Genomic DNA, 14,386 nt, shown 5'->3' with positions numbered 1-14,386 from the left:
ACCCTGGACTACCCCACTATTATCTCTTTAATTGCCTATGCTTTCTTCCTGCGTGGAATGGAAGTAATGAAGGAGATTGTGGAAGGAGAGGATATTAAAATGGGTAAACACATGTCTTCACCCAATATTTCTGTTTAAATCTAAAATAAAAATGTGTATCCTTGCATGAAATTAAATTTGAAAATAATTATGGCAAATATTTTAAAATTTGAAATACCAAGATCTCGATTTTTGTTTCTTGTTTAATTCCAGGAGTTGTTTGTTTCTTAAATGGGACATTAACTTCTGCTTCTGCTCTATCATTTACCCATTAGAATTGGGAATTCTCATTCTTGGACAAATGTCATACTTGATATATTGTCTCACATTTAGCTCCAGGGTTACTATTTGCATTTAGAGCACTGACCAAAGAACAAGGTTTTCTTATTCTGATTCCAGGATGAATATTTGATAAATAAACTTGATCCTAATTGACATAGAGAGTCAGTCTGGATTTTGTTCCCAGATTAGATTACATTTAAAAAAAATGTAATTACTGAATTCCTATGCGGGTAAGGTATCTTATCTGTCTCAGTAAAAGGCTAAAGAAAGAACAGGAAACCTTCCACTTCACCTGCCCCAGGAACCTTTGGGCTATCTTCTCCCTCCTGCATCATGCCGCTTACCATCCCTGGAGCGCACAGGCAAAGTTTTGAATCTCAAATTCTGAACACTGTCCATGCTTTCAAAATATACAGGGACTCTAGCCTCAAGTGAGATAAAAGCCCGTACCATCTTTTGTTACTGTTTCTACAAAATCTTGACATACGTAATGAATACAGATCGGTGTTTACATCAACATTCTCTTTGCAAGTCAATATATCATGCTATTTTATCTGGTCCTGTATAGTTCTCCTTGAATTTTTATTCATTTTCTACCCTCTACACAGAATGACCTTTCCTCTACCACCACCACCCCCTCCGGCCCTGGGCTAAATTCTGATCCTCAAACTATGTGAAATATGATCTTTGTCTTGAACAGTTTGAAGCTTTTACACTGTCTTTGAGACCTTTTGGTGTGTCTTACTACATCCTGCTTTTACAGGAGTCATTTGCAAACAACTTATGTACACTCTAGGATTGTGAATTCTCAGAGGCCAGTGGCAGCAATTTAGTAATCTCTGCTTTCCTTAGGGTGCCTAGCAGGACGACTGTGCTTAATTGGCTCTGTAAATGCTGGATTGTAAGAAAGTGTTTATTTTTTTTGTGGGGGAAATCATCTAAATAGTTTGTATTTGATTTGAAAACCAAAATATGTGGTTTACAGACAAATATATTACTTTATAATTTTGGAGTGAGGATTGGGAAAAATAATAAAGAGCAAGGTTTTTGTTTATAGGATGACCGTATACTTTGAAAGTGTAAGTGGTGCTATTAATAATTATATTTGAATAGAATATAATTACATAAGGACAAACCAAGGCTAACCATTCCCAACTAATGTATGGCAAGGCCCACAGCTATTGAAGAGAGTTATGGGTAGAGAACACACATGTCACATGAGACTTTAGCAACAATCCATTTCTACCTTTCCAAAGGTCCCACAGAAGTGATGAATATTATTGCAAAACAGGCAGGCAGCCGATGTACGATGCAGGGAAATGGGGTTTATACTTCTAGGCAGTCTTAAGCAAAGCCATTTATCATCCCCAAGTGTGCCAGGGTACAGATCCCATTACACCACTCCTCTGTTCAAAATTCTTCCATGGCTTATCATTGTCACTAGATTAAATGTATAATGGCTCTTCATGAGCCATTCTATCTTACATTTCTAACTTTATTTTCTAATTCTTTCATACTTTCAAGTTTGTCTGAACCATTTGAGATTTCTGAGAATACTAGCATTCACTCCACCTCCATTCCTCCGCCGATGCTTGTTTATTCACCTGAAATCCTTGTGCCCTTCTATGTTTCTAGGACTTAGAAAGCTCTACCTACCCTCCAAGTAAACCTGAATCCTGCATATATATGTTGACTTCCTTGATCCTTTTCCTCTAAGGTACTCTCTTTCTCTTACCTTTAAGTTATTTTGTTCACACTTCTCATATGACACTGAATATATGTCCTCTGTCATATATGTACATATTTATTCCCTCTATAACCTGTTAATTTTTCGGTGTAAGACCTGTTTCTTACTCATTTTTATAGCCATGTACCATCTCATATGTAACTAAACATTTATTTTAAAAGGATAAGTTTCTCTTTCTTCTAAGTTTCCTCCATAATACTGTTTATGAATATTGTAACTTAATTAAAAGGTATAAATTAAAATTATAAAATGTTTAGAAAAGTAGCACATGAATAAACCAATGCTTCCTATTGTCTTGTGCCTCCAAAATGTGTTCTTAAGAGAAGGTAAGGAATGTAATTTATATCTTAACTTTTTGGTCAACTGTTTTATCCTGATACTCCAATCCATTGTTTTCTAGAACTTTACTACCTTACCAGATATCCTTTACTGGCAACTCAGTCCACTAAATTAGCATTGGATAATTGCGATATATCAGTCTTCTGAATTTTTTCTCATCATACATTTGAAAGAAAATTATGAGTTCCTTAGGCTTGATAATTTTTTATCTTCAAAATAGACTTTTATGGAAATCACCAAGTTATTTTTCACTGAGATGTCTTTATGGCATCTGTGTTTGTTCTTCCTTATTTATTGACATAAACAATTAGAAGTTAAAAATGTGTGCAACCAGGGAAAAAGTTTAACTTCATAATATTATGAAAGAAGAGCTTTTTACCTAACCCCCTCTATTCCATCAGCTCAAGTACCACCCAAAAGGATCATACCAGCTGAAAGAAAGCTTGAATATATTTGCAGTAATATATTTCAGAACAATTTGACCCATGCACTTCCTTGATAAACATAAATCCCATCACTTCAGATGTATATTCTTTTGATAGCAAAATTTAGGATCTAAATTTTGAATAATCTCATTGCCTAAGAAAATTTTTAGCAGCCTTGCATTCCGCAAATGTATGTGATTTGATTGAAAAGCCAACCAATATATTTTTGGTTGCTCTAGTTAACCCAGGCATTCATTCATGCTTCCTACTGTACTCTCCACACCCCTGTTGAGGATCACTGCTCTTCTAAAAAACAAAACAAACCAAACATGCTTTTTTCTTATCTAGGTAAAGGATAAGTGATTTATTACTACCACTCATTTTCCAGTAGTGGTGAAGGAAGGTATGAGCTACGATCTGTGATCTAAGATCTCTTTCTCCCAGTCCCCTCTGGGCTTGAGGGCAACCAATTGTAAAACAAGAAGTGCAATCTAAGACGGCAGCATGGAGTGAGGAACAGCCCAACTGACACCTGAATTAAATCTGCAGCTTCTGCTTTTTACCTACTGTCCTTGTACCTAAGATACTAAACATCTCGGGAGCATAACATGGACAAGCTTAAGATAACACATTTATTAACTATTAAGATAAAAACTACCCCCAATTATAAAATACAATTCAGCCCTTGAAAACAGTATTGGCACAGGAGAGACTATCTCCTTGACCATGCAAGCCCGGAGGACAATTATGGCAATGACCTGGAGTCTGAGAGTTTATTCTCCTGCCTCAACATTTTCTTTTCGCTCTCAACTAGATTTGCACATAAGTTCTTTATGAAAACATTTTTGTAGCATCTATTGTCACAATAGTCATTTTTAGATCTCCCTTTCATTGGTATTATAGGTAAAAGGTTAGGTTAATGGGCCATATTTCTATGCCTATACTCAACTACAGAAAGAAAAATTATTAACCTTAACTTGTAAAGAGAGGTATTTCAATATATGGGCCTTGAAGTCCAGTTTAGTTCTAGAATACTATAACCCATTTACCCAAGTACCACTCTCTCATCACCTAGGACCCAAGATGGGGATTTTTAAAAATAAAAATTCCATTCTAATGGGAGTTTTAGAATCTCTCTCTTATGCCCCTCCCACCCCTCCTTTTACACACACACACACACACACACACACATAACCCTCAGATCTTGGCAAGAAAGTTGAGCTAAAATTTAATCTATCAAGAATTTCCTTTCTTCTGAGCCTCTCTCTCCAAGTCGGATACCAGTCCCAGAGGCTGTGTCATTCCATGCCTGGCACAATGGCACGGTGAGTGCTTGAGGCCTCTCCATTGTAACCAAGGGTGGAACCTTAAGCGCTGCCTGTTACATCCTGCCCATGTTCTCTTCCCTTCCAGACCCTTCCCTGTTCATTAACAGCTTCCCAAAATACAGCTCTGCTTGGGAAAAGGGACTGGAAATTGGTGAAAAATGGTGTACAGAAAGATAGTGTTCTTATATTATTTTTTTGACTTATCAATCCATAGACATTACTTGAAAATAATATTTTAAAAAATATTTGAAGTCTGAGAATGGGTAATAGTTTTAAAACAACTTTGACTCTCATGGTTAGTCACATACTTTTTTATTATTTTTTCTCTGACATTCTGTTTTTATTTCAGAAAGGTAACAGCATCATTTGTCTTTCCTATCAAGGGTGGCTCCATTATTCGAGGCTTATTATTTTCTTAAGTTATACCAACCTGCTTCCAGACATCTATCACTACATCTCCATGTCCTCTACAATTAATGCATGCTTTTTTCCTCTTAATTTCCCCAATTTTTAGTAATTCTTCTGTGATAATAGTAGATGGTCGTTTTCTGTATTGACAATTACTAATAAACATTGCTTTAAGGTGAGTTCCAAATGTTACAACTTTGTATTAAGTTTCAGGATTCTCAGGGCCATGTGCTCCCAAGCATTTCATACATTCAAATATAGAACTGCATTTTTATAGAGGGGTAAACATAACTCTACACAGAAAAGAATGGAATGGAAATTGAGCTACGAAGATAATGCATAGTAAACAGACTGCAGAAGAGTATGCCTAAATAACACATAGTACAGAGACTGGCAGAAAGATATAACATTCATAGTGGCAATATACAAAAAGTTGTAATAAGAGAGAGAAATTCAGTCATATTTTCTATAGATGTTTTCTATGTACATTAGTAGCATTCCAACAGAAAGCAAACAACAGCTACCTTTTGAGCAGCTGACCACACATTTACCTCAAGTTTTTAAAAACTCAAACCAATGTAAACGTATTTTCTTTCATCATAAGGATGTGATACTCTCACATACAACATGACTCTTTGCCTCCATAAAAGGCAGTAATTCATTTAGATAGCATCTAATCACAGCATTTACACAGTTTTATCCTTTCAGGAGAAGCAATCATTTCCACATCAACTTTATACTTTTCTTATAGATACCTTTAAGCTAAATTTGTTTCTACCGCATTATACTCAGACACATAGTCAAATCCCAGCCTGCTTGTAACACATGAAATAGCTCATGAACAAACACAAAGTCAGTTATGATATGACCAATAGATTTGTTTTTTAATTGTTATAGCTGGACCACAATGGATCAAATAGAAACAAGATATCCTTAAAAGGTACCTCTATTTTTTTTTAATTGTTTGGAAACATTTCCAGCTAAGTTCCAATATTAAAGTAAAACAAGAAACTCAAGTTTCTCCACTAAAGACAAGCAAGCCCGCTGAGTGTTTTAAAGGAAAATAGGCACTTCCTTTTCCTTCATTAGATAACTTGATATTTCCCCTGTTATATTTACACAGTTCAGGTGTCTAGACAATAGCATGGTCAACATGACAGCACAGACTCTGCTTAGCTGTCCTTTCCTAGATTCTCCCCTTTTCCTTTGCCGTCTGCACCAGAATACTGTGCATTTTGTTTTGAGTTTTAAGGAGCTCAATTTGAGTACTCCAATCTCTTTTGCCAAGCATTCACCTACAAGCATTTTCATCCGAAACACTGAACCCGCTCTCTGCTCTCTCCACACCACACTCCCCCGTCCCCCACCCAATGTGATTAGTGTCAACACAGCTGCTCTATTCTGAGGAATGTAAACTAATATTGTTGTTAGACCTCCCTCAACCTTAGGAAACTTCCTCAAAGCCTTACAGCCTCTTCAGGAGTTTTTTCTTATACCTTCGACCAGTGATTTAAATCCTTGAGACAAACATTGAGGAGAGATCATAGAGGCAGATCATTAATTCCTTAAATAAAATCCTATACCTTATAATATACATTTATTTGTCTGCATATATACATATTTAACAATGCATCACTCCAAAATAACTTTGTCATTACACAGTGAAAGTCTAAGTCCATCACCGGACAATAGAGAAATGACTGAAGTCTCCTCAGGGTTTAGGTGGGTCTCTGGACTGATAAAATTCAAAACAAAGATGGCTTTAAAAACCTCACCTGTTTACTTTGAAAAAATAAAATAAAATAAAAAGCTTCATTTGCTTTTAGGATGAATTCTGGAGATAGAACTGAGAACTGAGTTGAGACACAATCAACTAATACTTCTTACTAGTATGTGAACACCCAACAGAGGAGTCATTTCAATGTATCTAGCAGAATGTGACCTGTTCTCTCAGTCTGTTGCTATAAAAAGTGATTTTACAAACTCCTGAATATAGGTTTTTCAAATACAATGCCACTCAGAATTTTTTCTTTTCCCCTTTCTTCTACTTTTTCATATGCTACTTAAAGAATAAAAATCTTACAGTCACCACAGAAAACAGTAACCAAGAAAAGGAGATTCCTATATACAATTTGCAAAAACATTCTATTCGGAAAATGAGAACCACAAATATATAAGCTTTTATTTAAAATATAAAAATGAAAAAGAATATCTAGATGAAGAACTAAAAATCTAAAATCCTTACCTCACTAAATTGAGTCTGGGCATTGTTTTCCAGGTACAACATGTTAGCTGTAAGATTGATCAATGCCGCTGTCCTCTCTTCTGGCTCCAGGATTTTGCCAACCCCCCCACCCCCTCTAAGACCCTTACGATAGGAATCTACTAAGAAGATAACAGAACTCAAGTCCCTCTCTCTCCTTCTCTCTCTGTACATAATTTTAGGTTCCCTAATATATACTCAACTATAGGCATGAGGAGGCGGGACTCTTCTCTTTACCTGTCCAATCCATCAACTTCCACCTGGACTCCTCCACTCCAATGGAGTGAGGCCTCTCCCATCTCATTAAGTAGTTAGAATTCCTTATCACCAATCTTTAAAGAAAAAGAAAGAAAGAGGGGGGAAAAAACCACACACACAAAAAAAAAAAAAAAAAAAAAAAACAGGAGAGACAGACAGGTAAAACTTTCCCCTGTCTCTTACACCAGAAAGTGCACCCTCTCCTTAAAACAAAACCAAATCTCCCCAAACAAACCACAAAGCGTCCCACCACCAGGGCTTACAGAAGGCATTGCAGAAAGTTATTTTGCACTTTGCAACTGAAAAGTCAAACTTCAGAGAAAGCTTTTGGAAGGGGTTTTTGTTTTTTTGTTTGCTGTTTTTCATTGTTGTTGTTTTAGACATAAATATGGAGTTTCAAAAATGATTGCACTAAGTTAGAAATGAGTGAAAAATTCTCAAAGCCATGGTCATATTTCCTTAGTATAAAGATTAAAATCCACTGCCTGATAGCTGAAAATTTGTAAAATCTTTCTCCCCAGAGAAATGCCAGTGGTTTCATACAAAACTATGCCAACACAAGCCACTTGATTTTTCAGAGCATGGTCCCGTTAACTTGTAAAAACAAACAAACATCCATATTACATTCAGGAAATAGAAATCCTGGGAAATGTGCCCATTTTTTTTTTAAAGGCCTTAAAAAAAAACCTGCTTCTTTTTATCATTCTTTCTGGAGACATGAATCAATACAATGGCTTATCTATTTGAATATTTATTTTCTCTTTTATACCTTGTTTTTATTAATGTTAAAAGAGAAAACAGATTTTTATAAACAGGAAATAAATTATTAATAGGAAGATTATTACAGTGTGAGAGACAAATTAGCTTTTTCCTTAAGAATGTATTTCTATAAATACATAAGAACATTCATATAGAATCTGGCTTTAGTTAACCATGATTTAGTGGGGATGAAATGCACCCTGATGGTTATTGTGTGAATCACTAAAATACTCTCAGTACTGCTGAGTATTCTATGTAATTCAGTTAGATTTACATCTAACCATCATTCCCCACTCCAACTGGGGAAGCCAGTTCCCTGTGTCCTGCTTAAAAGTTAAATCTGGCCAATGTATCTTTAATGAATATTTAGATTTCTTCTGAAAATTGGAATATAAGAAGATTATAAAAAAAAAATAGAATCCAAGATTGTTTGGTATGTAAACTGTAGGAATAAAATTTGCCAATATATTCATGACCTTGGATTTGTCTTCTCTCTACTTTTCCTTTCAATACAAAACATGCGCATAAAGAATTATATGATCTTTGGGGTAATAGTTATTTTAAAGCCTCTGAGTTCCTAGTAAGAATGTTCCTTTATATATATTTTTTTTCCAAAAGAATTCAGTAATTTCAGTAATATCATTTGATCTCAACTGTTCAAGAATAGAACAACATTCTGTAACACTACAAGTTTATATCACAGGTAATGTTTGTTTTCTCACTGAAGTATTGGGACGATGACCTCTTACTACCTGTAATTAACCAAATAAGCAGTGACTACAAGGGAAAAAAAAAAAGAAAGAAATTACTTACAAAATGCAGTATAATTATTTGTACCATGTATTTAACTTCTACAACCACTGACAGCTTGAGGGTCAATAGTGGAAAGCAGATGGTTGCTTCCTTCGTTAGACCTGTGCTAAATTCCAGCAGTTCAAAAACTTGGGTGACCTAGAGATTCATCAAAGGTGCTTTTTAAAAACAGATTTCTGGATCTGCCCCCAAATTTCTTGCATCAGTCTTTTCGAGAACATGGCCCCATATCTATATTTTATATAGCCTACTAGGCAGTCCTAAAGGAGTCAGGTTTGGGAATCAGTGTTCTAGAGTACACATCATTGGTTACCATAATTGCCCAGAAAGTCATTATTGGGTTCTTTTTTACACTAGTGGGATATTGTCACCATTTGAACCCCTAAATCTAGGGTTCATAGTCTCAATTGTTGGTGGTTTTTCATCAAAATGTAAACAAATTTCATCTTTCACAAAGTCAAAGATTTCTTTCCATCAGGATTTTTTCCCCAAAATATTTTTATTGATTTTTACAGAGAGGAAGGGAGAGGGATAGAGAGTTAGAAACATTGATAAGAGAAAAACATCAATCAGCTGCCTCCTGCACACTCCCTGCTGGGAATGTGCCCAAAACCAAGGTACATGCCCTTGACTGGAATCAAACCTGGGACCCTTGAGTCTGCAGGCTGATTTTAGATGCCCTAACTGAGCCAAACCAGTTAGGGCATCCATCAGGATTTTTTTTAAAAATAAGGTATATATATATATATATATATATATATATATATATATATATATATATATAGAGAGAGAGAGAGAGAGAGAGAGAGAGAAAGGGATAGAAAGATAAAAAACATTGATTGATGAGAGGGGAACTCATTAATCTTCTGCCTCCTGCATGACCCCCCAACAAGGATCCAGCACACAACCCTGACATGTGCCCTGAGTGGGAATTGAACTGGCCATCTTAGTTCCTGGGTTGATGATTAACCACTGAGCAACACTGGTCAGGCTTCCATCAGGATTTGATGGACTGAAGAGTCAAATTTCTTCTATCTATCATTTAAGTCTTTAGTGCTATCAAGTCTGACTATGATCTCTACCCAATATATCTACCAAGATTCTGGACAAGATCTAAGACCTACATATCTTATGTAAAAGATATATCTCTCATGAATGCTTTGGGTAGTTGAGGGAATAGACTGGGATTACAGGAGTAACTAGGAGACACAGGCTCTGTTCCCAGCTCTGCTTTTAGCTAGCTCTGTGCCCTTGGGGCAGGTTACTTAACCACTGTGGATTCAGGTTCCTTGTTTGTGAAATAAGGGGAAGAACTAAATGATTTCTAAAGAGCATTACGAAGTTAAAGTCTCTATCCAGATTTCACAGAAGTGACTTGAGAGGATTATTCATATTTTTTCTTATTTTACTTGAATATTTGTATCTTGATTTTCTCATCTCTGAACTGCATAATTGAAGCAGTCGAGTTAGCTGAACAGACACCAAAATACTTAAATGACATAAAGGAACAGTTAAAATGTATTTGGGGAAAATTAGTGTGTTTTGCCTCACAACAAAAACATTAGCTAATAACGCATTTGAATTTAGCACAAACATTTCCATAAAAGAGCTCATTAAAGTCTATCTGATAACATTTAATTTCAGAATTAGTGTGAATACCTGATGTAAATACCATACATTTATTTAAGCAGGAGGCTATTTACTGAACTTGCCATAAAGCAATGCTTATCCTGGGATCTCAAAGATTTAGTAATGTGTATTAATTTTCCTAACAACCTAGTTATGTAGTATTATTATCCCCCATCTTTCAGGTAATTAAACTCAAAAACTTTAAGTGGGTTTCCCAAGCTCTCAGGAGTCAGAACAACTCTACCTAGAGCTCACAACTTTCTTTCTCAGGCATTTTCCTCAGATTTTTCAGAGCTTCATGCCTGCTGGATGAAGATGCCACTATTATAAATTCAGTGTGTTGGCAGAAGTCTTCCAAGATGTGGGGAAAATATATGCTTTCCTGAAATAATACTATTAACATTTTGTTGAATATCCTTCTTAAAATTTATTTGTGGGAGGTCTTTTTGTACATATTAATCTCTTATCATAAAAAATACTGCAAGTATTTTTTCAGGTTCAATTAACAACCTGGTCCCTACAGAAGTCTGGGAAGTGAAAACTGGAAGTAATTTTTGCTTCTGGGTCTATGTCTGCATTCAATGTCTGGGTCTATGTCTGGTCTATGTTTGGGGGTAGATGTAGAGAATAGGGAAATGATCAGGTTTCATGAAGTCACAGAATAAAGATACATGCTTTAGTGGGTTCCTTCAAGAAGACCTTAATTCTATAGAATTAAGAGAAAAAAGAAGTTAGCAGGTTGGGTAAATTTGACTAGGATTGGATGGTCATTTATTTAAGTGAGTAAAGAATGTTTTTACAGTAGCAGTTGAGACTCCAAGGAATAATTTTTAAAAAATATATATTCTTATTGATTTCAGAGAGGAAGGGAGAGGGAGAGAGAGATAGAAACATCAATGATGAGAGAGAATTGGCCGCCTTCTACATGCCCCCTATTGGGGACTAAGCACTCATCCAGGTATGTGCCCTTGACTGGAATTGAACCCAGGACTCTTCAGTCTGAAGGCTGGCACTCTATCCACTGAGCCAAACAGGCTAGGGCTAAGAAACAATTTGCATCTGAACATATCAATCCTTTTAAATTTACCTGAGTGAGATAGAAATAGAGCTATTTAGCACTGCCTTCACTTTCTTCCCTCCCAGTTAGAGCCCCCTTACCATTACTTTATCTTTTCTAAATGGCTTTGATGGTGTCCCTGCTCAGGCTACCTCAATGCCAATGGGAGAAAACCAAGGATTTCCGCACATAGTCAAGACTCTTTAAAGTCTATTCCCAAACTATCCTCTCAGCCTCACGTATATCCCACTCTGTTTGCCACATTCTGTCCCCTGTTGACTGCTTCTGCCCCTCTGTTCAGTCTAGTTCCTTAGTTTAAATGCTTTCATTCTTTTTGCATGGAAAAGTTAAAACATTTCTAAATGCTATATTCATGAGGAGTTCTCCAATACTACCGTTGAAGTTGAATCTTCTCATATATGAATTATTTAAGAAAAGATTTGACTTTTATAGAGCATGTGTAAAAGCTAAGAAATGTTGGGACTTTCCATCTGTTGCAGAACTAAATCAATTAGAATGTTTAATATCAGCTACTACAAAGTTAAAGGATGACTAACTGAATACCTATAGTCACTTTCAAAGCTCTAATCTTTCCCAAGTTAAGTGATTTCTTTCCCCTCCTGCTTCAAATAGGTGAGACAATTAGCATTTATGGAACCTATTAAAGGCCACAAAATTAATTCAACTATAGATTACTTTTCTCTTTAGTTCAAGGCTAAATTCCAAAGCATGATGTACCAGTAAAATCAAATTAATTTGAGGGTCAGTAGCTAGGCTCTGAAAAATGTGTAAGCCTTATGGGCACAGGAGGGGAGATGAGTTTTGTCCTAAATTTTACAGTTACACTTGAGCTATAATTTATTTTTGTAGATCTTCCAGTAGAAGGTATAATGGTGGACAGGGTTAAATTCTCTTTCTTAGTATTTTTTTTTATAGGTCATGGACTCTTCAAAGCACTTTGTATATCAAACAAATGTTGATTTAGTTGTCAAAAAGTATAATTTAGGTATTGTTCTTATCCATGTATCAGAGGAGGATAAAGACAGTGAGATGCAAATACTAAATGTCAAATCAATAGAACTTGTATATTTTGACCCCCAAATGCACTAAAACATTGTTGCTGTACAGTTAGATTGTGTCTTCAGATATCCTCCCATCAGTATTTATCCCTTATTCAATGCCATGTTGTTACAGTTAGCAGTGTTACAGTTCATTGACCAGAGATACCTTACTCTATGTTTAGAATATCAACTGTAATTTAGCCACTTGCCAGTTTTAAATGCTCTTTTACATTTGAAAATGTAACAAAACAGTCTATGTGGAAACAAATGTACAGAGATAATACCATCTCTGCTCACATTTTCTTTCATCTTGCATTTGAAAATTTTTACATTACGAAAATGTTATATTTGTAAGCAAAACACAAAAACTCAAAATAACAAATATGTTATTTCTTCTCCTGTGTTTATGTAACTATTTTGTAAGAAAAAAATAAATTTTAAAGTTATTATGAGCATTTAAATATTCTTACAATTAAAAATACTGGGTTAAAGGTTACATAATTGTCACTTGTTAGGTACAGAATTAAGTTATTTTCCAAAAGGACTGCACCAAATTACATTTTTATGAAGCTAAGGGCCACGTATGAAGGGTTTTCTTTCTCAATTTAATGATTGAAAAATATCTTCTCATTTTAATATGTTAGTGAGATTTGATTACATATATTTCAATGTTTATTAGCTCTTTGCATTTTTTTCTTTAAGTGATCTATTAATGTCTTCTGTCCCCCTCCTCATCCAACCCTGTTCCATAAGACTAGCAATGCTTTCCTTATTAATAAGGATATTAACTCTTTAACATATTCCCAAGCTTATTGATTTTAATTATATATATATATATATATATATATATATATATATATATAAATTCTGATAATTTTATTACATAAAAATATTTTGAGCCATTTATTTCAGAATCTAGAGATAATTACTACTAAAATTTTGCTATATTCTATTCCATCGATACATATCCCATACAATTTTGTATGTTTTAAAAGTTGTACATATGATAGTATATATTAAAATATATACTGTTAGGTATGTAGATATGTCTATATAAATATACTAGAGGCCCTGTGCATGAAATGCGTGGTTGGCGGGGGTGTCCCTCAGCATGGCCTGCACTCTCTCTAAACTGGGACTCTTTAAAGGATGTCATACTGACGGTTTACAGGGATCAGGCCTCAACCGGCAGTTGACATCCCTCTTGCAATCTGGGATTGCTGGCTCATAACTGCTCACCTGCCTGCCTGCCTAATTGACCCTAATCACTCTGCCTGCCAGCCTGCTTGTCCCCAACTTCCCCCTGTTGCTGGCCTGCTCATACCCAAATGACCCCCTCACCAGCCTGATCACTCCCAATTGCCCTTAGCTGGCCTACTCATCCCCACCTCCCCTCCCAACTGGCCTGCTTGCCCCAAACTGCGCCCTTGCTGGCCTGCTCACTCCAAACTGCCCCCATCGCTGTCCTGATCACCCCCAACTGACCCCCAGTGATGGCCTGCTCGCCCCCGACAGACCCCCCTGCTGATCTGCTTACCCCCAATGGCCCTGCCCCCCACCAGCCTGATCATCCGCAACTGCAGTCCCATCCTGGCCTGATCACCCACAACTGCCCTCCTTCTTGGCCTCTAACCACCTCTACCTCACCTCCCCCCCCAACATGGCTCTGTCCAGAAGAACATCTGAAGGTCTCCTGGAAGGTCTCCCAGTCTAATTTGCATGTTACCCTTTTATTAGTATAGATAGAGGTCTGGTTCATGGGGGGGGGGGGGGGGGGGGGCAGGGAGGGGTAGCTGGTTTGCCCTGAAGGGTGTCCCAGATCAGCATGGGGGGATCCCTTGCAGTGTGTGGTGGCCTGGGCGAGGAGCCTGTGGTGTTTTGCAGGCCAGCCATACCCCCATGGGGTGAGATCCCCGCTGGGGTATGTGGCTAGCCTGGGTGAAGAGATTAGAGGTGTTTGCAGATTGACCACATCCCA

General features: G+C 36.5%; 1 protein-coding gene across 5 annotated transcripts in view; it reads right to left on the bottom strand.

Moving 5' to 3' along the window:
- The window catches only part of TP63 (tumor protein p63), a 131,879-nt gene that overhangs the window by 83,568 nt on the left and 33,925 nt on the right, over positions 1-14,386 (bottom strand). For 3 of the 5 annotated variants that reach the window (XM_084872585.1, XM_084872581.1, XM_084872582.1), the window contains exon 1: positions 6,814-6,924. The exons of 1 other annotated variant lie outside the window; for it this stretch is intronic. In XM_084872585.1, coding sequence (XP_084728711.1) covers positions 6,814-6,855 — 42 coding nt within the window. In that variant the 5' untranslated portion in view covers positions 6,856-6,924. Of the gene's footprint in view, positions 1-6,813; positions 6,945-14,386 lie in introns of those variants that run through there. One more of the 5 variants, XM_084872584.1, reaches the window with a different exon arrangement.

This window comes from Pipistrellus hanaki (assembly GCF_964339955.1).
Source record: "Pipistrellus hanaki genome assembly, chromosome: 2".
NCBI lineage: Eukaryota > Metazoa > Chordata > Mammalia > Chiroptera > Vespertilionidae > Pipistrellus > Pipistrellus hanaki.
This window is presented reverse-complemented; position numbering and strand designations above follow the sequence as displayed.